This window comes from Leptosomus discolor, chromosome 6 (assembly GCF_034619465.1).
Source record: "Leptosomus discolor isolate bLepDis1 chromosome 6, bLepDis1.hap2, whole genome shotgun sequence".
Lineage (NCBI taxonomy): Eukaryota > Metazoa > Chordata > Aves > Leptosomiformes > Leptosomidae > Leptosomus > Leptosomus discolor.
In genome coordinates this window covers 21,894,300-21,917,897 of record NC_141396.1, presented here as the reverse complement: position 1 = coordinate 21,917,897, position 23,598 = coordinate 21,894,300, and the positions used below count along the sequence as shown (strand labels likewise).

Below are 23,598 nucleotides of genomic sequence, written 5' to 3'. Positions count from 1 at the left end.
GCTCTGCGACTAAGTGACTCAATATTAATGGTTATACTCATATTGATGTATTTCCTACTGTGTAGGCTGTGATGCATGGACAGGGAGATCAAACAGTTCCTTCCCTTTGCTGTGCATGGCTTTCCTTTCAGGTGCTCTCATCCTGAGCTACAGAGGCAGCTTATCTGCTTGAAACAGATGCTTTAGAGCTTTGTGATTACCAATAGATACAATATTTAATTTTCCTTAATGTACCCATTTGTTCCATGTTTTTCCTTGTCCCAGATCTCTCCCTGTGAGAAGGGGAACTCCTACTGTTCTTCAGGGTAAATGGTGCCCACAGACAAATCCAAATTTCTCTTCATATTTGTAGTTGTGAAGTATCTTGATACTGATGTGACTGAAACATGATGAGCAACCTGTGTAATTGTTATTTTAATCACATTGGTATCTCTGAAACAAACTTGTGCCAGCAAACAAGGTGCATGTGACTGGCCTTCATTTTTATAAGCACAACCATTTTTCTTCCTGTGGCTCCTCATACAGATTCATTAATAGGTTTTCTCTGCTGGCTTTGTGAGGGTGTGGGGGAAAGTAAGCATATTAAGCCTGAAGGAGGGGAGCTTGAATCTCTTTAGCTTAAGTGGTAGCAGCTTGCATTTGTAGTCCCCACTGTGTTGAGCAAGACGGTGACCATCACAGATGGGTATGATTTTTACCTCATTTAAATGCTCTTTGAGCTAGCATCATTTCAAGAACATGTATGTCTCATTCTTAATGGGTATGTGTATTGTTCTAAATCTGTGGGTTTCCATGACTTCAGGGACTACTGGATGTCTTCCAGTGTGGATGTCGATCCTTTGGGAAACTTGGCATGTGTAAGGATTGGTGTGGTGTGCATGAACTTGCTTTTCAAAGACACTTCCTGCAGAAATCTTTGCTCACATGTTGTCTCCTCTGCATGTTTCTGTGTTCTGTTTCAACAGATGGGAACTGCTCAAAACGACAGTGACCTCAAAAAACTCCATGCAGTGGAGCTTGACCTGTGTAACAAGGACATGATGGCAGACACATTTGATCACAGCATTATTTCTGTTGGAGAAGAGGAAGGAGCGGGCAATTTCCAACGTTCTCTTCCAACACGAGAGTCCCTCCGATCCCCTCGGGGCTCTGTTGTGAGTTTCCATAACATTCAGTACTCCATTAAGCAGTCCAGTGGATTCCTATGTAAACAGAAAACTGTGGAAAAGAAGATCCTTCATAATGTTTAGTAAGTTCTTGCTTAAATAAAATACCGGAGGGTAGGAATTAATCTGCTGCTGTGAATCGGTGACCTCAATGTCACTTTCCAGATCCAGCTGTGCTGGTAAAGAAATGACTACTTTCCTGCCAGTCTGCAGTTCATGTGAGCACCTTCTAATTTGCTTTTAGGCAAAATAGCCAGGATACAGCTGGAACAGTTTCAGTTACTGATCTGAGCAAATTAGGACCAAACTTGTGTGAACTCCTCTGCCAGAAGATCTGAGGGTTCCCTTAATTATGGTTTAAGCCGCAGTCCGAGAAAACGAGCAGCAGAGAGCAGCTGTTTCTTCTTTTAAAGACCCAGCTCAGCAGGGAGGGCACTTAATTTCTGTCTTTTGTAGATTGTTTTTTATGTCCTGCTCTGGTTCTGTTCTGACTGGCAGTCTGGGACAAGAAAGGAAAAATACATATTGATTTCAGATTTAAGGAGAAGTTTTTAATAATCTCTAAGTTTTCCTTTCAACAGCATTTTGTTCACACCTTACCTCTACTATGAGCTGCATGTGAACAGTCGTCTATTTGGAAATAACTCTTTCCTTCTTCCAGTGGCATTATGAAGCCAGGCTTGAATGCTATCCTGGGGCCAACAGGGAGTGGTAAATCTTCGTGAGTACTTTCTTCTGCTCCTTCAAATGTCCAGTGAACTGTTCAAAGTGGATTTGGGGTTCTGAGGGTTGGGGGAGATGTGAGCGATCTGCAGGCTCAAACCTTTGCATGCCTGTGAGAAACCTGGTGATGCAGTTTGACCTCGTGTCCCTTTATTGGCTTTGCTGGAGTTCTTGCCCTGCAGTGGCATCACACCCCTCATCTGCTTCACTTGGTGGTCCATATTACTGCAGTCACCTTGGTTGTGGCCTGAGTTAAGATACCAGGCTGAACTGGGGTGACTGGAGCTCAGGTGTAGGCTCTATCCTAGACCTGTAATGGGGTGGGGAGGGGGTGCAAGCTCCCTCAGGGCAGGAGAGATGCTATCCCTTGTGAAGTCACTGCAGCAAGACTTCCTTGAAGGTGCTAGGCCAAACTCCTGTCTGACAACTGACAGGAATATGGTTTAATGCCAGTCTGTAGGATGCTCTGGATCCTCACCCCAACTTGGCTGTGGCCTGGTGGTGGGGGTGCACACGTGCTTGGGTTCTTTGGCTGAAAGCACAGAGAAATACCATGCAGACTACCTCCAGCCAGTGCTGATCCTGTTTTATCACCCATATAATCATGGTAAGAGAGCTCTTTATCACTCTCTGCCTTTAAGAATGTCAGAGACAGGCAAATATGGCCAGGATTCACACAGGTGTGTTTTTGTGGTGACCTTTGGCCTTCCTCTCTAAGGAGACTGCTGGCTAATCAGGATGTTTTCAAGAGCAGCATTTAGTCAGGGTGGTGTTTACTTAACTAGCAGACAGGCTGGCCTCTGCATTGGCAGTGAGGAGAATCCAGTGATATGTTAAAACAAAACTACTTTACAGAATTAATCTTAACTCTAGTCTTGTTAATACCCATTTGGATTAATTTCCTTGAGATCAAAGTAGTTAATTCTGTGCACCCCTGGCTGGAGAGCATACTGCAGCTACTCAGCTGGGTGCTTTTGTCTCTGTGCATTTGAGGTTTGCTGTTAATATGGAGACTGAGTTTATGTCAGTAGAGGGTTGACAGCTGCAAATTGTGAGAGTCTGTACACTGCTGTACTGCTGTGGCACACCTTGTGCTGGAAAAGCCTGTATCTCCACCAGGCTTTCTGTACAAAGAGCTAAAGCCCCAGAGTAAAGAAGGCTCCTTTCTGTGCCCTTTAGTTTGCAGCATGCTGTGAGCAGGCTGTAACTGCAGTCCTGACTGGTGATACTTACCCAGTCAAAGGCAAAAGCAGCTGTTATGGCAAAACCTAATGCCTGGTGTTTGTCTGAAGTCTCCTAGATGTGCTGGCTGCCAGAAAGGACCCAGCAGGCCTGTCTGGAGAAGTGCTTATAGATGGCATCCCACAACCTCCAAATTTTAAGTGCATCTCAGGATATGTTGTGCAGGTGAGTAACTGCCTTCAGTGGAGGTCTGGGAGCCCTTGGAAGGAAAGACTGCATAAGATGAGCAAACCATGAACTACTAGGTTAGGTAGTTTTCCATTATTCCTATAGGGTCTAATTTGCTAACTCAGATGTTACAGTATTTTGTATTTTTCTGGGATACGGAAGACAAGAGGATCAAACTGTTACTCTAACCAAGTCAATCATGGAGGTGTTTGTCTTCCTAAAGCCATGCAGATGCCCAAACCATGGGGCTACTGTGACTTGTTCTTTGGGCTCTGCCCTGAAGTACTAGCAAGGGTTTAAAAAAAAAAATAAAAAGGTGAGGAAAAAAACCCCACAACCCAAAATGTCTTGTAAAACTCAGAAGCAGTTCTAGCTGGCAGAAGTACCTTCAAGCTATCAGACAATAATTCTAGGAAGTAAATAGATCCCTGCTGTTCTTCCTCTGATTCTGGCTAGCTGGGGCAGAGCTTCATTCCACTTGGAGACAGGAAAAGCTGGCTGAATCTGCGGAAGTGGGTGGAGGCCTGGACCAATAATAGACCCTCAAAGCCCTGGAGGAGCTGAGAAGGGGATTGTTGGCAGCCATATGAGCAGCCAAATCTGGAAACCATCCAAGCTTCTGCCTGCAGGCAGATGTGAAATAGGCAGGGTTTTTTTTTATATGATGAGACTGATGCTGAGTGATCCTGCAGGTCAAAGATCCCCAAGTCCTCAAGCGTTTCATGAATGGCCAGGAAGTTTCTTGCAAGTGGTCTCAGTTTGAGACATTTGTCTCTCAAATGTCCAAAGCGACCAAAATTTACCTTAAAATGATAGGCAACTAGGTGAGACATTAAACGGTCTTTCTCCCCTCCCGCCCCTGTGCAGTACTCCCTAGATCAATAAAGATGGCCCAAAGACTACAAACAACACTTAAGGCCTAAATACGTAAACACATACATACTTATAGAGTCAGTTTTATGCATCTGAGCATATGGACATGCAAAGTCATGTGTTATCCCTATAAAACTGCTGGTGGTCTCTCCACTTACGCCTTGCAAGTGAGGGTGTCATGCCACAGTTTGTTACATTTGGTATTAAGGTAGCCTAAATTCACAGTTTGGTTTCCAGTGTGGTGACCCAACAGTTGTATTGATAGATCTGAGGATGGGGAATGGGAGGCTAGGGTGAGAGATGGAGGGAAGTGATGGTAGGAAATTTTTGAATAAATAGGAAGCTTTGGCAGCGAGTCCAATGTATTGTAACGCTACACCCTGAGTGATCTGTCACATACTTCTATCACAGCAGCATGTTCATTCTTCCTCTGTTAACGCCAATGCCAAACATGGTTGGCTGGCCCATCCTTTGTGCTGCTGATCAACTACATTTGATGTGGCAGGAGTTCCAAAGCAGGCAAGAATCTGCTGCACTGTATCTTAGGTGCTGTCTCTTCCAAGAGGGCACCAGATATGAAAGGTGCCTGATTAACAGGCATGTTTCTCAGCAGTGTTGCAGCTCTTCTCCCATCATATGGTGGGATGAATTGGCTTGAATATCAAAGCAGGGGCGATGGAGAGGCATGGATCTCTAGATGGACCTGACATCAACTCTGTTTGGCTCATGGTTGTTGCTGTCCAGATGTTTGTAAACTGGATAGAGTTGATTCTTACTCAAAATGCACATGACTGATGAAGCTTTTTGAAAGGGATAGCCCTTAGAATAAGGTCTTGTGCCCCAGAGTTATATAGTTGGGACATTGAAAAAAAATCAGGAGCATCTTAGTGCAATATTCTTGTTTCTCTGAGGAGCTGCTGCCAGTGAGGAGCTGGGGAGATCTTGTTGGGAGCTGAACTCAGCAGGTGCTCTGGACCACAGCAAGATATGTCCTGTAACTGGCAACAGAGCTGACTTAGGACTCCCTTAGTGTCTCTGCCTTGAACACTGAGCACTAGCAATGTCCGTTGGCTTCAGCTGGACTGGCAGAAGTTTAACTCTATAGAAAACCAGCTACCTGCTCTGCCTCCCTTTGGCTGGTAAGGAAAATGCATGTGCTGTACAAAATGGTGCTCTCTGCGCTTGAACTCCTGAGCCTGAAAGCAGGCTAAGGTGGTGCTTAGTGTAAGCTGGGAGCCTGCAGAGCTGCATTCCCCCTTTGACTGCTACTGAGTGACCTTGAATTTCATGTCATGTAAGTTTTGAAGCAGGGGTTGTCCCTCAGTCCAGTTTCCACTGTGGTCCACAAACAGCTTATCCAGCAATTGCCACTACGGGGATTCTGGTGCCCAGTCAGGTGACTGAGAAGGAGGCTTTCCAACTGTCCATTTGTACTGCTTTCAGGATGATGTTGTCATGGGCACAATGACAGTGAGGGAGAACCTGCACTTCTCTGCTGCTCTGCGACTCCCCAGCTCCATTGGTGTTAAAGAGAAGGAAGAGCGAGTCACCCAGATAATCAGCGAGCTGGGATTAAGCAAAGTGGCTGATGCTAAGGTAAGCAGTGAGAATACCTTTCTCAGAAATCATACTGCCTCTGGAAACTGAACTACTTGACTCTGGGCCGTATGGTGTACATAGTGCAGCTACACTAAGCTAAGCAGGAATCTGACTAAACCATGCTGCACACAAGAAACCAGTCTCTAGCTCAGGAGGTAGCTTGGAAGGAGGTATGTGTATTTGCTACTAAAAATGGAAGATTTTGGCCCATGTCCAGCATGTTGTATAAGTTCAGAGGGGAAAAAGTCACCCAGTCACTGTACCTTGGAAAGCTGCTCAGTCACTTCCTGGCTTTGTGGGACAAGACAGGGAAATTGGTTTTACAGTGCTGAAAGCTGGGCTGTGATGGAGAAATTCTGTGCAGAGCTTGTTCCTCCCAGCAGCATTTTTACTCTTACCTTACTTTTACTTTACTTATCCGACTCTTACTGGAACAGCAGGCAAGCTTCCTTGTCAGTGTCATCCTTGTTCCCTGAAGTCATAAGATGCCTGGTACCTCTGAAAATCAGGCTCTTGCTGCTACACAGCTCCTCACACTCAGTCAGAGCCATCATCTGCCACTGATGCTAGAGTTCACTAATGGGACTCTGAAAATTAAAAGCATTGCTGGGAGTGGAGGGCCCTGAACCCCAGAGCATGCGTTGACTAGGTCTTGTTGCAAATACCTGATTTCTTCTGCTTGTAGGTGGGAACTGAATTGATCCGGGGGGTGTCTGGAGGGGAACGGAAGAGAACCAACATTGGGATGGAGCTCATCACAGAGCCACCAGTCCTTTTTCTGGATGAGCCAACAACTGGCCTTGATGCCAGCACAGCTAATGCAGTCCTCGTCCTCTTGAAGAAGTAAGAGTCAGTTCTTCAGTGCTCTGCTGCAATTTTGTTGTCAGCTTATTGTCAAAAAAGGAATGCTGTTAGGACTGAGTAGCAACAGTGCTCTTTTTTTTTTTTCTTAAAAAAAAAAAAAAGCTAGACAAATAGACTCAGAAGTGGTAGTAAATGATTTATTTGGGTCATGTCCAAAGTCTTTTGAAGTTGATGGGAATCTTCCCACAGCAAGCATTGGATTGGAGCCCAAAAAGCAAATGTAGCTTGGACAGCTTCCCTTTGCCACAGAAGAGGGTGGACTGGGAGTTCAGGCCTTGTAATCATAATTTCTTGGGCTTCCAGCTGAGTCTATTACAGAGTCTCTTCCTCCACTCTGGCAACAGCCTTGAACTCAGATCAGACTTCATCTGCAGTTTTACCCTCAGTGTTTACCTTCATCTCTTATGTTTTGGAGATGAACTGTCTTCTGGTATAAATTGGTCCAAACAAGGCTTATTTAATGAGAACAAGTTCCTAACTCTCCTCCTGGGTTTGTAGCACGTTTTGTGGTTTTGCTTGGGGTGACATTTTGCTCTGCTCTTTGTGGATAGAGGTCTTTGATCAGCAAGGATACTTGTTGGGCATCAGTGCTAAAGCACTTGAAAGAGTGTCTGACAAACATGAAAGGAAACTAGTTTTGACTTTTCTAGAGAGTAAATCTTCAGCAGAAGAGCTAAGAGAAATCTCAGCTGGTCAGACCTCCACAGCCTGGTACTGCCATTGAGTGCAGTAGGACCGTTCCAGTTATTCAAGTGGAAGCCTGCTATAGAAAACATGTAAGGAGCATTTATACACTGCTGTGGCCTCAACCTTTCCTAGTTACAGACAACATCATACTTTGTCTACCCAGGCTGTGATGATGGTCTTTTGTAATGATGGGTGCTCTCTTGAAGGTCTTGCACGCTGCATCTGACATGGTGATAGAGAAGCAGGAACTACAGCTTTTCTGGGTTGAGACCCTGAGAAGTTGACAAGTATTTGTCTTGGATTTGGGTACTATTTTTTGCTTGTGTTAACATGACCTTTCTGAAATGCAAAGTGTGGTGTATTTGAGAGATGTTTTGTTTCTATTTCAGGCTCTCAAGAAGAGGGCGAACCATCATATTTTCCATCCATCAGCCCCGCTATTCCATATTCAAGTTGTTTGACAGTCTGACATTACTAGCTTTGGGAAGGGTGCTGTACCATGGGCCTGCAACGCAGGCCCTGGAGTACTTTAGTTCTATTGGTAAGTCTTGTGTGCTAAGTGCAAAGGCAACTGGCTAATGAGTTTAATCTGTGGGTAGATTCTTACCCTAGCACTGGATAACAGTCCTGTGCTGTTCTATCGCTAGGATACCAGAGGCTGTATGCATATGGTCTGAACAGTATTACGCTAGAACAGGAAAAAACCAAAATGATAAAACCAAAATTTTTCTGACAACACAGAGCATGGCACACTCCTGCCTTTGTTTTGCCTTGCATCAGGACAAAAACCCAGAATTGCTTGGACATTCAGAAGCATGATGCACAACAGACAAGATGAAGCTTATAGTTCTACCAGGCCTAGGTGGCAGAGCCAGTGGGTTTTGAACCACAGCCTGCAGATTGGCAGCAATCTGTAGGGGCTGATCCAAGAATCTGCTCTAGTCTGAATGCAGGTGAGCGACCAAGAGGACAAAATCGTGGTGTGTCTTAAGATGGGTTAATAATTGCACTGTTGGGTGGCTGCCCCCTCTCCACGTAAGCAGGGTGAATGTTTCTGACTATAATGGACAGAGAATGTGGAGTGAATTTCCAGTCTAGTCCAGATGCAGCCACAGACACATTGGACTGTAAGCTTTCCCTGGCTTTAAGGGAGATGCTTTAACCAATCTCACTATTTCTACTCCTACTCTTAGTATCCTGCCTTGCTTCCTTTCTCACAGGAATGCTATAGAATAAGCATCCTTGCTTTTGTTGTTTTGTTGTTGTTTTTTTTTCTTTCCTCCTCATCCCATAGCTAGAACCATATTATAAGAAGCTGCTCTTGGACAGTCCTTACTCTTCCTTGTGACCAAGGAAACACAAGCAAGAGCTGAGCTTCGAGAGCAAGCATCTGAGGCTGTAGAGCAGGCATCCAGCAACCTCTGCTGAGGAACTGTGTGTCTTTCAGAGTGGGATGTGGTTGAACACCACTGGGAAGGAGGCAAGAGTTGTCCATGCTGAGCTATGTAGAAGCAAGTTACAGACTTGTCCTCACCTGAAATCAGTGGAGAATAAGCAACTTTGAAGCTCTGTATAGATACCTCAGATTCACCATCTCCTAAATCCTGTCCATTCTACTGCTGTAAACTAATGATTATGGAAAGCAGCGAAGTTTTATTGTAACAGGGTTGTGGAAGAGTGATGTTGTGGAAGAGTGATATAGTATTAGACCTGACCTTCCAAGCTGTGCTCTGTGCAATACAGACATGTTGCATGTGTGTTTGTTTTTTTTTGTTTTTTAAGGATATGAATGTGAACCCTTCAACAATCCTGCTGACTTCTTTCTTGATGTCATAAATGGTGATTCAACTGCTGTGGCAGCAAGCAAGGAAGATCACGGACCTGTGGACACAGGAAAAGGTAAATTGTGAAGGAGAAATCCACCATTGGCTGATGTAGAAGCAAAGTTGTATGTGGTGATGGCAAGCTTTTATTCTCTGGGTTTCCTCCAGTCTAAGGGCACTTCATTATCTTTTTATTTTTCCTACTAATAGATATACTTTCTTTTGGGCCTCTTTAAAGAGCTCAGAAAACTTTTAAAAGGGTTTTTTTTCCCTTCCTTCAGTAATATAGGAGAGCAGTGATAAATCTGTGTGGAAAAGACTGAAAGAATTGCTTAGTCTCAAGAGACAACTGACAGAAGACAGAAGTTTTCAGTCATGTAAGAGGCTGCTGCAGAGAAGACAGGGTAGATAGGCTAGGGAGTAATGGTCAGTGAGAAAGACTGGAACTAGATTAGAGAACAAACTCTAACAATGTAGTGAGGGAAATGTTGGGAAATGATTGATTTGGGATGCTGTAGCATATCCATGACTGAAGGATTATAAGGGAACAGTTTTCGTAATGGTGCTTTTTTGGGATGGGGGAATGGATCAGAGCAAACATTGATTTCCCCAAAATTCAGTGAAACAAAGGTTTTCTGGTGCCTCATTCTAAGAATATGGCCACTTTTGTGCCACAAAAAATGGGCAGTTTAGCTAGGTTCAGTTAAAACTGTAAGGAAACCCTCTCACTCAAGCTAGCCTCTTAAGCTTAGAGCGAAGGCTTGAACAATTCAAATTCTCTGGGCATTCCTGCTTTTTTTTATTCAGCCTCCAAAGTGGCTGAGCATGTTGATGGGCCATGTCTGAAGGTAGGGTTCATGGGGAATCACAAGCCATATCTTGTCTTTCTCACTCAGAGGTGAGTAGTGAAAATGGAGTGGCAGAAGATAATGTGGACAGCAGTGTCATAGATGTGCTGCACCAGAAATATCTCAACTCCAGCCTGTATCAGAGCACAAAGGAAGCACTGGGGAAAGTGGAGCTTGGACAGGGAAGCAAGCAGAGAGTATCCAAGCAGGGGCATGAGATTACCTATGCAAATGGATTCCTCACCCAGCTGTACTGGGTGTCCAAGCGTTCCCTGAAAAACCTCATCAGGAACCCACAGGCCTCCGTTGCACAAGTAGGTAACAATTGCTGAAAGTCTCAGACTCCCTCTGCTCCGTCCTGCAATCTGCAGTTTGTAGGACAGACTTTTGGTTTCAAAGGCAGCTAGGGAAACAGGAAAGTCCTGTGCCACTGCCACTTAAATGAAGTGAGATGCCCAGCTGCCTTTGTTGCCTTTGAAAAAAAAATCTCTTAGTTTAGCACAAGGAGTACTGCTGATTGGGGAGTACTGAAGATTGGGGAGCAAGGGGAAATTCCATTCACTGGTTCAGATGGGGAGTTTCTAGGGTGTCATCAATTTTGTGCCTCACTTGAAATTTTAAGCTGGGTTATTCTTTGAGTATGCTTCTACTAATCTTTCCCAGCCAAAAAATATCAGAGGAAGGAGAAAAGTGAAGAGCATAAACTTGGGATATCTGCCATAAGCCTTTTCATTGTGGGTGCCATAGGCATACATTGACTCACAACAGCAAAGTTTTATGCAGGTGTGAATCTTAAACCCTGCATATGCCTTAGTAATAAGTTTGTCACTATTTACTTATCTGAAGCACTCCCTTTTCCCTTTCTTTTTTCCACTTCTAGATTGCAGTTACAGTAATTCTAGCCTTGGTTGTGGGCGCTATCTTTTTCGGTGTAAAATTGGATCGAAGTGGCATTCAGAATCGGTAAGTTGGAAAGCCACAGCTTTGCTCATTTTTCTATCTGTAGAAGACAGATTTCAGCCACAGGGAAGGCCTTGGGATCCACTGGGACCACAAAGGAGGCTTAGGTTCACAAGCCTCAATGTAGTTGCAGCATGGTATTGCCAGAGGTCTTAAAGGGAACGCTGTTCTGTCGGGCTCGCACATATGTACAAAGGAGATGTGAAAGGGAAGATGAAAGAATAAACCTGGTTTTACAGCTAAGATCTACAGTAGCACAATTAAATATCTCCATTCTGTGGACAGAAACAGAAAAGCACTGACTTGGTGGTCTGATGTTTCAGGCTGCCAGTGTTGATCCAAGCTGTTTCCTCACTTTTTGATGGTTCTATTTCACCTTCTAGGGTTGGATCCTTGTTTTTTGTCACCACAAACCAGTGTTTTTCCAGTGTCTCTGCAGTTGAGCTGTTCATCAGAGACAAGAAATTATTTGTGTAAGTAGTGAGGCATTTGGACTGTCTCATACCCTGGAGTGAGGTGGGGGGAGTACCTTACAGGCTAAACAGAATGATTTCCACTGAAGACTTGATTGCTTCCTTGCAACATGAGATTGTAATAGTAATGCTAAATTGGTCCGTAGAGCAGGGAGCTGGAATGCTAAGATGTGGGGGAAGGAAGGGAGAAATAAAATATTTTTATTTGCTTGCTGTGTCACAGTTCATTGAGAAGTGCTTTTCCTACCCACTTTTGGTAACAGCTGTTTTTGAAATCTGCATGTGAATCCTGCAGATTGTGAACCCTGCCTGCCCTCTTGCTGACAGAGTTGAAACTCTGTCTTGCAATGGTCCTGAAGTGGTAAGACTGCGTAAAGATGAAGTGAGTTCTAGGAAAAGCTTTGCAAGGGATGCTTAGATGAAGAGGGCTGCTGGCTGGTGTACAAGAGCTCCCTAATAATAAAGTGCATCTCTCTATGTATATACATGTGTGTGTGTGTGTTTGTATGTGTGTATATGTATGTGAATGCATATATATATTATATAGACATATATGTTGATAATGGAGTTTGGAATAGCTTCCAGCTCATGGGATGAAAGGGCAAGAGACATATCCTATGCAGTAAAGAAGTTGGAGACGTGTGCTTGGAATGCACATATCAACCCACAGGTTGCTCAGAGCAGCTTAATATTGCCCCTAACAGTGTCTCAGGAGTGAATCTCCTCCACCCTGACATCTCTTGCCAGTCTGCCCTGCTTACCAGCTTAGTTTTGGGATTTTGGCACCTTACCAATTAAAGCATCTTTTCATGAGCTTCATTAAGCAGTAAACCAATCATAATGACATTTAAGTGCCCTGTGAACTGGAGGTGTGTTGATGTCCTAAGGGTGTTTTCCCATTGTTCGGTATCATTCCTCTCCCCTGGAAGTAGCTGTACGAGTTAGCTGTGGATGAAGTGTTCCTCCAGTTAATAGCAGTCTAGTACTTTCCCATGCTTTTGTGTTAAGGATCGTTCTCTTTGAAAAGAGATTTAGGAGCTTTTTCCCCAATGTTATTTAGCAGTCACATAGCCTTTCATTCACTTTCCTTGGAGGGCTCTCAGTATGACCGCAGGGCCTGTGAGGTTGATCAGCCGTTATCTTACAGAGTGGGAAGTGATAGCACAGAGAAAATAAGCAACTTGCATATAGAGAAAGAGTCAGTGGTAGAGAGAACAGAAACTGAATCAGGATAAACCAGGCACACATGCTGAGCCTGCTTCCCAGATAACCTCTAAACCTGTACAACTCCCCTCCTTCCTGTCCTCGCAGCCATCAGTACACCAGTGGATATTACCGTGTGTCTGCCTACTTCCTGGCCTTGATGATAGGAGATCTGCTGCCCATGAGAACTGCTCCAGTCATCATATTCTCATGCATCAGTTACTGGATGATTGGTAAAGAATTGATGCTTCTGTTGAACCTGTCATCTTCCAACACATTTGATTTCTGATTTATCCAGAGTTTAATTCCTATATCTATAACATGAAACTAGTTGAACCTTCAACTGATTTAAGTGCTTGGCATCATAATTTCAAAGGACTCTGGGGCAGGGGCAGAGACACCAGCAATCTAAGACAGGGACCTGCTTGACTGCATCTTTTGGTAATGCTGTTTGGGCCTTTGGAGCATGCATAGCTCCTGCCAGCTCCAAACCTGGTCTTTCTTCCTGCTTTCCCTGTCTTTCATAGGAGTCCAAGGGTCGGTCTCTGGGATTCATAATGTGATTGTTTACTGGACTCTTTCCTTTCCTGTTTCTTGACAGGATACCAAGCTGTTGCAGGCAGGTTCTTCTTCTTCATGCTGACCCTGGTACTGGTGTCCTACACTGCCACGGCCATGTCTCTGGCTATCAGTGCTGGGATGGATGTGGTGGCTGTGGCAAATCTGCTCATCACTATCTGTTTTGTCCTGATGCTTGTAAGTATATAAGGGGGTGTGTGTGCTGCTTTGGTGAAGGTGAGGAAGCAGCTGAGACAGGCTGAGAGGACTGGGTTGAGCTAGCCCTAAGCAGGCTGAGAATCCATGATCCAGTAGCATGTCAGCCCTGTGCCTGTGATTTTATTGTCACCGTAGTCAAAGATGTACTTCTGCCAACTTGTAATCTAAGGGTCAAATCATTGCTCGGGTGCAATTCAGTAGGTGTGATGCCACCAGAGCTTTGCAAACAGTGTGCCACAAAAAAAAAGCTTTCCTTTTTTTTTTTAAATTGTCCTTACAAAAATTGATTTTTTAAAATTCTTGCATTTCTACTATTAGAAATCATAAGTGATCAACTAGATCATTTAAAAGGAAAAAAATCTTGAAATAAATTTTAGATCAATTGACTTTATTGCATTAATTTTTGTTGCCCAGTGGGATTAGCAGGAGCATGCCCTCTATTTTAATTCAGTATTGCCCTTGGGTTCCAGAAATTACCTCAGTAGACTTCTTCAGGGACTTCTAAGGAAGAGCGCAAGTGAGACAAAGGAATTTTGACTGCTCGTAGATGATGTGAATTCTTTTTCAAAGAGATAATGTTCGTGATGAAACTTCTTGACTGTGAAGCCTATCAGGTTACCTTAGAGTAAAAAGTACCTCTTCTCGGGTGATTCCTGGTAGCTGTCTGCATACATATTCTGAACTCACAGCACATCCCATATTCTTCAATTTGCAACTTAACCTGCTTTTGCAATAAGCTAAGTGATAGCTTATTGCTTCAAATGCTTTCTGTGGGTGGGAAGTGTGCATGTGTAGTGAAGGGCAGCTGATGTACATTGAGTTCAGTCACAGCGTATAAGAATGGCACGTGCACATTCAGGTGACAGCAGGGTGAGCACAAAAACACTTCTGATGAAGCACAGCCTGAAGCGCCATGTTTAGCTGTGAAGCCCAATTGTGCTAAGAAGTAAAAGAACAAACATTATTCCAGGCAGGAGAGAGCACAGATAAAAGGTGTAGGTCAGAGGAGAAAGCTGAAACAGTAACAGTCCTTAAGGGTCCCCATGGTTTTCTTCTTGTTTCTCCATTTCCTTATCTCCCAGTCATCCTCCTTTATGCTCTGGCTAGCTCTACTGTAGGACATGGTCCTCCTGATTAAGAAATTGTTAGCATGTACACTTCATAGCTTACATGTGGATGTACAAAACTATTCTGACCTCTTTGCAAGCAGTTCAGCTGGAGAACTTGGGTGTGCTGTTGGGCCAGCTGGCTGGGACCACTGCAAGGTTTGAAGCTCAAGCCTGTAGGCACAGGCATAACAGCAGTAGGCGTCCATCCATCCCAGTGCACCTCTGCTGGGCAACTGCAATATCTGTGCAGGAATGGCATTATTTGCAGTAAACAGAGTTTGTGATTCATTTGTCTCTTCTGTTCTATTTCAGATATTTTCAGGCCTCTTAGTAAACCTCCCTTCTATAATGGGCTGGTTGAACTGGCTGAAGTACTTCAGCATCCCCCGTTATGGCCTCACTGTGAGTAGAAAGTAGCATTGATCTCCTGTGAGTGATGTAGCCACACTGCTGCTTCATAGGGAGGTTTGAGTATAAATGAAGTTCTCTTAAAAGTCAGATTTGGTTTCTTTGTTTGCATGAATATGGTAAAAGAAGAACAAACCAGCCAACTCCAAATAGGAAGGACAAGTTAATCTCTGTGTGAGGGGTGGAAGTCTCAGAGATTGAACAAATCCTTTGTGCCACAAAATTAGTGCTGCTTGGACAGCAGCAGTGTGAGCTGTCCAGTGAGGCAGTAATTGCTAGCCTGAATAGTTGATCCCTATGGTTTAGAATAAACTTAAATACCGTACGGCCTTTCCAGAGACTGCTGTTTGGGTGGCCAGTCTGAGGTTAATGACCGACCAACTGGTTAAAGCATTTACCATAATGCCTGAGGGTTTGTCTTCAGTGTGGCTTCCTCTGAAGTGAAATATGACTTAGTGCCATTTCTGCATAAGGAGCTGGCGTACCAGACAGCTAAGGGTGCAGCTGCTTGAAACTCAGTAACTAGACGCAGCAGGTCACCCATTGGCCACAGGTAGGAGTTGTGCTTCCATCTCCCTCTTCATCCTGGCCAAGCCTATTTGGGAGGAATAGTTTCCCTCTTTTGAGTAAAAATGAGTGAAATGAACACTGGTGCTAGTGCAGGGTGGTGTGGGCAAGACCATGTTGACTGGCCGTGTCCCTGAGATTGCAGTTAGCCCAGGATTCCCCTCTTGCCTTGGATGAGGGTGCCATCTGCTTCAGTGTGCTGCTGCTGGGGTGTCTGCATGCAGCCACATGGTTTTCTGGGTCAGTAGATTGACCCAGATGAAAGTAGATGAACAGGAACTTGTAGCTGGCAAGACAGAAACCCACGGCTAAATCACTGAAATGTAACTTTGAAGCCAAAGAATCAGACACCAAACCATCCCGCATGTAGAACTTGAAGCAGTTCCTGAGAATGGCAGTGATTAAGAGTTTCAAAATAAAAAGGAAGATAAACATATAATTCAAAGAATGGTGATATGTGTCTTCTAATGTTCAAGTTCCTTTGAGGTGTTTCAGTTTTAGCCCCCCAAATCACTAACTCTGTAAAAATCTGGTGTCTGCCTCTTTCTTTAGGCTCTTCAAGTGAATGAATTCACAGATCTCTACTTCTGTGGTGAGAAGAATCCAAATGTTACAGCATCTGTGGGAGATGGAGGGAGTTGTCCCGCTGATATTTCAGGAGAAATGTAAGTCTCTAACTCATGGTGGCTCTTGGGCCTGAATTTTAATGGCTTGCTTAAAGAGAAGTCTGACTGTTTCAGATTTTCATATTATTCACAGAATAAGCGCTCACAGGCCAGTCCCAATATTATTGTCCCAAAGTAATGTATTTTAGGATTATGTAGTAAAAATTCACAATTACCCAAGAGTGAGGTAGGGATGAAACCTTACTCCTAAAACCAGGCAATGAGTTAAATTATATTTATTGATATATTGATAACCTAGCCTGGCTGATCAGTTTTCTTAAGCACACCCAGGGTCACTTAGCAACAGAAATGCAATGTGTGGACAGCTGCAAAATTGCTGGGAAGCAGTAGACCTGTGATCTGAAACATACCTGCCCCTCTGAGCTTGTTTGTAAATATTTGTGAAATGTGTAATGTTTGTAAATATTAACCTCCCTGCAGGTACAGCAGAGAGCCAAGGTATCTATCTCCCAGTGCTACTGCCCCTTTTGAAATGCTCTTCACTACTGATACCTTAAGTTGCAGCCACACAAGTATTTCAAGACACATGCTAGAGGGCTGGCAAACTGAGGTTATTGCAGGGAACAGGGCTAGAGCACTGTTTCCACGGCTTTTGGACCCCAAACCCCTGCTATGGACCTCCAGCGATTGCTGTGTGAAACCAATGCTTTTGTACTTTTCATGGTTTAATGTGGTTCTGAGGTTTACTCATAAATTGCCAGCTATCTATAAACAACAGTTAGGATACTACTGAAAAATGATGAGAACCAGAGATCTAGATTTGTCCCTTAAGCTTTAATGGCGATAGGTTATGAAGTTACTCTATTTGTGTCACCTGTTTTGTAGAGTTGAGGGTAGAGGAGTCTTTGTGGAACAGGAAAAATACTACCTGAAGACTAGCACCATATGGTAATACCAGCTTCTGCCCCATGCTTTTCTGCAGGTGTTCTGGTGAAGCATACCTGTGCAGCCAAGGAATCGCACCTACCAGCTGGGCAATGTGGGAAAACATAGTGGCTCTCTTCTGCATGACTGTTATCTTCCTTATCATTGCCTACGCGAAACTCCGGTTTATGAGAAAGTTCACATAGCCTCCTGCGTTGCCTTGCTCTGCAGCTTCTCTGGTCTTAAAACTGCAAAGCTTGTTAGGGTCTACCGGAGATTGCCAAGATTTCAACTGACTTTACTGGACTTCAGGTGGGGACCCTGTCCCCTTGTGTCCTGTCCCACTCGGTGGGACAAGGGGAGGTAGTTTTGAATTTCTGCGTGGCAGCGAGGAACAACGACAATTCCTCAAAGGTTCAGAATTCCAATTAGCTTTACTTTAGTAACTTTTTTTTAACATTGGCAACAACCGGTAATCGTAATGAGAATGGTAACAGAATTGAGGGTTGGCAAAGGAAAGCACAATCCCAACATTTATTAAAGCCAAATACAACCACAATGCTTGTTGAAGCCAAACACAACGACAATGCCCCGTAAAGGCAAACGTGACCGCAACGCTTGGCCCTGGTAATAGTTGAGAATAAGAGGAAGGAGGAAAGAGACAGAGTCTAAGATATCAGCACCCTCGGACCCTGCATCGCCAAGATGCGGCAGGCAGACCCTCAGGCGGTGGGCGTGCACCATTTCCTTGCCTTGGGGCCTTTTTTAAGTCTCTATCCCCACCCCTTAGAGGTCGATTAACAAGACCACTGTGAGCATGTGCACTCTGGGATGGGAATCTTCTAGAACTGAGTCAGGGGCTACCCTGGGGCATGTGCACTTCTCAGCAAGAGCCCTCTAGAAATGGGTCAGGGGGCTGGTGGGGTCAGGGCACGCGCACTCTGTGACAAGGGTCCTCGCCTCGGTGACTGATGACTGACCTCGCCTGGGGCACAGGTGCAGAAACAAAACATCTCCGAAAGGGGACGCTGGCTCATGGGAACCCCCACGCCACCTCTGCAGGATGTGGTCCTTTGCTTCCCTGCCCTCCTGTTGTCTCCTTCAGGCAAGGCGAGCGTTTAAGACATTTCACAACGTCTCTGCGGTCGGATGCCACACCTTGTTTCTGGAGCATGATCTCCACGATGGTATGATTCTGTTTTCTAAGAAGAAATGCATTGATGTACATAAGTAGTTTTAAAATTTTTAAAGGGAAACATTTTTCCTTTGAACATGTGAGCTTCTCCATCCACAAGTGGTGTAAAGTGATGATGTCATTTATGCATTGCTATGTTACCCCTTGTTAGTGCCTGTCCCATCGGAGGAAAGCCAGGGACCACTCAGGGGGTTGGAGATGCATTTGAGTTTTAAGTCAGTCCAGGGAATGAGCGCTCCTTGCCAAGCAAGAACAGTTACACTTCTAGTACCTTCTCAATGGAAACTACTTGCAGAAACAACTTTTGCTTGACTAAAAACTAAGCAGCAGTGGTGTAAGACATCTCATCTAAGAGTGAGAAATACATACTGTTGTACTGGAAAAACAAAACAAGAACAAACCAAACAACTCCCCCCCCCCCCCCCCCCCCCCGAAAAACCATAAACAGCAAAAATCTATCACATTTACTGCTTAAGAGGAGGGGAGGAATTCCCTTTCTTTTTTCTTTGTAAATAAAACTTTGTATACTTAGCAATAGCAGATCTTTTCAACAGATATGGTGCTTAGCTGCACCATCTCTATATGGTTTTACTTACACTATGGACTCAAAAAACCCCTGTAGACACTGCTGTGGCAACTGCAGCAATGCTTAAGGCAGTCTGTGGCGTGCCAGCAGTTGTCTCCTCACCACATCATTAGTAAAAGCAGAGCTGCTTTTAAGCTGCATTAAGACACTCAGCTGCAAGTGGGTCAGCTAAGCCGAAGAAAAACATCCTCAAACACAAGGCTAGAGTTTGCTCGTGAGGGGCGGGCTAGCAGCAGCCCTTGCAACTGGCCTGCAGTGTGTACGTGCTCCTGGTGCTCTTGCAGTAAATAGTTCAGCCCTGGTGTCAGAGCGCGGGAAATTCAAACCGGCAGCGCAGCCGCGCCGAGCACAAACCCTGCTCTTCCCGGGCTGCGTCGCTCCTTTTACAGCTGCTAAAAAGTAAACGCGTGCCACGTTTTACATCTGGGTACTCGTCTTTCTCCTCCCGCCGTGATGAAGGCTGTTGGTTCTTGCTCGTTCCCGCAACTGAAGCCGCCGCCCATCAGACCCCGCTGTACGCCGTAGCGCAGGCCTCCCGTCACGGCACGGCCAGCAGCCGGGGGGAGACACCCCGGACCCACGCGCGGGGCGGCTGTCAGATCTCGGCTGCAGCGTGACCCGGCGGGCAGCGAGCCGGGGCCGTGACGAGGGGCCGGCACGGCGCTGCCATCCCCGCCGGCCAGGGCCCAGCGCCGGGCGCCGCCGGCAGCCCCAGTCCCCGCCGCCGCTGCCCCCGCCGGGCCGCCCGCAGCCGCGCATGCGCCCCGGCAGCGAGGGGCGGGGCCGCGGCCTTGCGCGGGGTCGAAGGCGGAAGCGGGCGCCGCGGGAGGGGGTCTGTCGCCATGGCGACCGCGGCGGAGGGGCTGCCCGAGGCCGGCGCGCAGCCCGCCAAGCGTAAGGGGCCGGGACCGGGGGGGCCGTCTCCGGGTTCGCCCCTAGGCCGCATAGTGATGGCTGGGCCCTGCCAGGCCGCGGCCTGCTCCCGGCGCGGCGCGGCGCGGGGAGGAGCCGCCCGGCGGCGGTGGGGTGGGGGCCGGCCGGCTGCTCCCCTGGAGCCCGGCGGCTGCGTCCCGCCGGCGGCTTAGCTCCGTGTGCCGGTCGTCCCTCCGCGCCGCTGCTTCGGCCGGCGGGAGCCGCGGGCCTCGAGGCAGCTTTTTGTTCAAGCCGGCAAAAGCTGCCGACAAAGTAAAGAGCAACCTGTCGGGTTGAGGAGGAGCTGCTGAACTGCTCCTGCGAAGAGCAGAACAAGGGCAGGTTGTGGTGGGAGCGGGTTTGGAGAAGAAAAGCGGTGATTATCGCTTTCCACAGGTGGGGGTCTGTTGTAGCCCCTCGTGAAACGGACTGGGGTTGCTCTTCTTCTGTTCCGAATCAGTGACTAGAAGTAAACATCAGTAGCGTCGTGCACAAAGTCACTCAAAAGTTCTCCCCAAATTCCTTTCCTGTCGTCTAAGCACGGGAGGGGGCTGATACTTGCAAATGCTGTCAGGCCAGGTGCCTGTCCCTTGCCTGCTCCCTGAAGTATTATTTTGAAATAATCTCTATGCTGCTTCAAGAAAACTGCCGGGGTTTGTAACCCTTTAGTGTAAAGTAGACAACATATACGGAAAGCGGGTGTAGTCGATTTGAAGGGGAAACAAAAGGACCATTTAATCTTTATGGTGTGTTTCTGTACCTGCTATCTTTCACCTAACCCTGCAATGTCTGTACCCTGCTTAGAGGATCCTGCTGTTGAAACAGCGGAGGAAGCTAAGGAACCAGCAGAGGCAGACATCAATGAACTCTGTAAGGACATGTTCAACAAAATGGCCACTTATTTAACAGGTGAACTGACAGGTAAGGCACTGCAACACCGACCTGTAAGTAAGTTTTTGTTTCTTTTCATTTTCTTTTAAAGAAAGCCGTTGTGTAGTTTGTCTAAACTATACCTATTTAGATCGTATCTAGCAAGACTGGCAGTTCAGGTCTGGCATGTTGCTAGACTACGAAGAACACTGAGATCAGTCGTATTAATGAAGTCCCAGAATAGCGCAAGTGTTTTTCAAAATAATTCAGTGTGACATTAGCAACTTAAAGAAAAATTCTTTTTAGTCTTGCAGAAGCTTGTACATGGGAAAACAAGCAAACAAATAAAAGGGGTCTAGGCTAAGAAGGACTACAAGAGAAGCACAACTGAATGTGGAACATGTGCATCTATTTTTTTTTCTGAATGAGAGCAAGGATTACACATGTTTTCTAACAGTCATGCTTTAGAATAAACTGCTGTGCAACTGGAGCAAAGTAAACTGCTCAACAAGTTAGTGGATTCTCTAGGCTGTAATTTTGAAAGCACTTCACAGCACGACGGGTTTGGATGGACTTGAAAGGTATATGGTACAGATTACTAGTCTGGATTTGTGCTATCAGTTTTGTAAATGTAAGTGTTTAACTGACAGAGTAGGAGTAGAAATGTGAGGAATTAGTCAATTTCTCTCCCTCAAAAATTAAAAAAAATTGCAAGTGAAGAAGTATTAATCACTCCGTTTGACTTTTACAATTCATAAAATGTCATCTCTCCTTTTGTAGAGCGTTATACTGATACCTGTATCACCATCTGAACTGTTCTTTGTTACATTGGGCTATCGGTTTGAAATCTCTTGTCCTCTTGAAGGCTCTGCATCTAATTCAAACTGCATGGACTTCTAATTGAAATAAACTCTATTCTTTTTAAGCCACCAGTGAAGACTACAAACTCTTGGAAAACATGAATAAGCTGACTAGCTTGAAGTACCTAGAAATGAAAGATATTGCTATAAACATCAGTAGAAATCTGAAGGATTTAAATCAAAAATGTAAGTAAACCAAATAAGGTAGGGGTGTAATGAACGGTACACTTGTTTGGGAAATGAAGCATCTCAGAGTCAGGTAGTTCACACTCCACTAGGTGCTGAAGGGGAGAAAACTCACTGGAATAGACCTGCTGCTATACAGTGCCAATCTTGTGTATGTCTTTACAGCTAAAGACTACGTAGACTAGCGTAAGAGAAAACACACCTGAATGTACGTCCCCAAGATTTGGATCTGCTAGGAAGTATCACTTCTGATTCACATTGTATTGTTACTTGTGTTAAGTCTAGCCAATACTCTTGAACATTTCATGCTTTCCTGGAACATGGCTGTCGGTATCACCACTTGATTTTGGGTCAGGGGAAGGAGCTTTTAAATTGTTCTTTCTGAAGAATGTAGTGAGAAATTACTGTGTTTTGAGTGTGAACTGTTTCTTGGAAGTGGATTACTGAGAACTGACAGATATGATTTTTCTGCTTTTTTTAAGATGCTGCTCTTCAACCATATTTGGAACAAATCAGCCTAATTGAGGAACAGGTTGCAGCTCTGGAGCAGGCAGCTTATAAATTGGATGCATATTCCAAAAAACTTGGTAACTATTGTCCTCTACTGTTACTACCTAGCAGCATAGTCCCTTGCAAAGGGATTTAAAAAGACAAAGTAAACTCCTCTATTTAACAGATCTGAGTTGCCTATGCTGCTTTTGAGCAATGAACATTGTATGTGAAGTGCAGGTATTATGGAACTACAGCTTATTAGTGAGGTTTGATTTCTCTTTTACAGTGTACACTGACCCAAATTTTAAAGACAGATGTTTAATCCTGCAGATAGAGGGATTCATAAAGTTCCACCAGGCGCCCAAGTCCCCTTGGCTTAAATGAATATTATTTGTCTGACTTAAGCACCTGTTTTTTTAAAAAAATGTGTTGTACAATTTATTTGCCTGAATGCTTTAGTAAAAAATGACCCTGAGTGATACTGTAAATTAACTTGAATTTTAAGATGTATAGCAGCTTACAGGATTCAAAGCTTTTACCAGTCCAGTCCTAAAATGTTGTTGTTTTTCCTTCTGCAGAAGCCAAGTACAAAAAACTGGAGAAACGATGAAATTACAACAGTCTTTAAGTTGGAGTTGGACTGTGAGTCAGACTGATGTCTGTTTAAGTTGCACCACAGCAGTTCTGTATGTTGACAAGGATTTGGTTACAGCTACATCAAGACTGGTAACTTTTTCTGTCTACTGAATACAGTAGTCTGTATTCAGGCTTAAGGCTGAATAATATTTTCCTCTTCTCAAGAGGTTCTGTTGCCTCAGTCGTTCTGCAGTGAAAAGTAGAAGCCTGTCCCTAACCCGTGTGTTGATACTGGCCGTCTGTGTGTTAGTCCTGTGTCCCCCATGAAATACCCTATCTAGGAAAAGCTCTGCATAACCTATGAAGACATTTTCCTTTAGTAGCAGCAGGACCTAAACGTCATTTTTTTTCCTTCGTTGAACTCTGCATTGAGAAGATACCTGGGCCTTTGGAGTTATGAGCATGGTATTGAAAACACTTCATTTTGGTATCCACCTTTATCTGTTTGAAATAGAGAGACTAATTAGTATAAATTTACAATAAAAGAACTTGCTGCATTTGTCTCTCTGGAATCTCAAATTCCTGTTGGGAAGATTATGTAAGTTGTCTTTTTATTTTTTTTTAATGAAGGGTCTGTTAATAAAGACAAACTCATTCCTAGCTGCTGGAGGTCATAGAAGAGAACATGTTTTAAACTCTGCATCAAGCATTTCTGCAATTATATTCTTTCACTGTCTGGACCTCAGGTGAAATTGCAAAAGTGTTGCTTTATCACATGCTCAGTTAACTAAACAGATCCTTTCTCTACTACACCAACAAATGTTGATCCTAGTAGTTTTTGCAGAGGCAGGCCCAGCACAAAAAGCTTCTTTTCTGACAGA

At 44.8% G+C, this 23,598-nt stretch overlaps 2 protein-coding genes and 1 long non-coding RNA gene across 3 annotated transcripts; 2 read left to right on the top strand and 1 right to left on the bottom strand.

The window, feature by feature from the left end:
• Positions 1–965: 965 nt before the first annotated feature.
• Positions 966–17,246, top strand: LOC104353212 (broad substrate specificity ATP-binding cassette transporter ABCG2). Its single transcript, XM_086466630.1, has 15 exons — positions 966–1,249; positions 1,828–1,887; positions 3,182–3,296; positions 5,616–5,768; positions 6,457–6,614; positions 7,712–7,863; positions 9,105–9,221; positions 10,042–10,307; positions 10,874–10,956; positions 11,337–11,426; positions 12,738–12,862; positions 13,231–13,385; positions 14,828–14,917; positions 16,043–16,155; positions 17,099–17,246. The coding sequence occupies exons 1-15, from the start codon at positions 966–968 to the stop codon at positions 17,244–17,246; spliced, it is 2,109 nt and encodes a 702-aa protein (XP_086322756.1).
• Positions 17,247–17,560: 314 nt separating this feature from the next.
• LOC147415341 (uncharacterized) lies at positions 17,561–19,363 on the bottom strand. The gene is made up of 2 exons (XR_015183536.1): positions 19,072–19,363; positions 17,561–18,242 (listed from the first exon to the last, which is right to left on the bottom strand). It is a non-coding gene; the product is annotated as an uncharacterized LOC147415341 (long non-coding RNA).
• Positions 19,364–19,663: 300 nt separating this feature from the next.
• LOC147415340 (biogenesis of lysosome-related organelles complex 1 subunit 2-like) lies at positions 19,664–23,274 on the top strand. The gene is made up of 5 exons (XM_086466640.1): positions 19,664–19,715; positions 20,538–20,654; positions 21,530–21,649; positions 22,132–22,236; positions 22,720–23,274. Exons 1-5 carry the CDS (start codon positions 19,664–19,666, stop codon positions 22,749–22,751), a joined length of 426 nt encoding a protein of 141 aa, XP_086322766.1. The 3' UTR covers positions 22,752–23,274.
• Positions 23,275–23,598: the final 324 nt, after the last annotated feature.

Coding starts and splice junctions, on each gene's coding strand:
- LOC104353212 (XM_086466630.1), top strand. CDS start 966: ATGGGAACTGCTCAAAACGACAGTGACCTCAAAAAACTCCATGCAGTG. Junction 9,222..10,041: donor ACCTGTGGACACAGGAAAAG/GTAAATTGTGAA, acceptor TTTCTCACTCAG/AGGTGAGTAGTGAAAATGGA. Junction 11,427..12,737: donor AGAGACAAGAAATTATTTGT/GTAAGTAGTGAG, acceptor CTGTCCTCGCAG/CCATCAGTACACCAGTGGAT.
- LOC147415340 (XM_086466640.1), top strand. CDS start 19,664: ATGGCGACCGCGGCGGAGGGGCTGCCCGAGGCCGGCGCGCAGCCCGCC. Junction 20,655..21,529: donor TTTAACAGGTGAACTGACAG/GTAAGGCACTGC, acceptor ATTCTTTTTAAG/CCACCAGTGAAGACTACAAA. Junction 21,650..22,131: donor GAAGGATTTAAATCAAAAAT/GTAAGTAAACCA, acceptor GCTTTTTTTAAG/ATGCTGCTCTTCAACCATAT.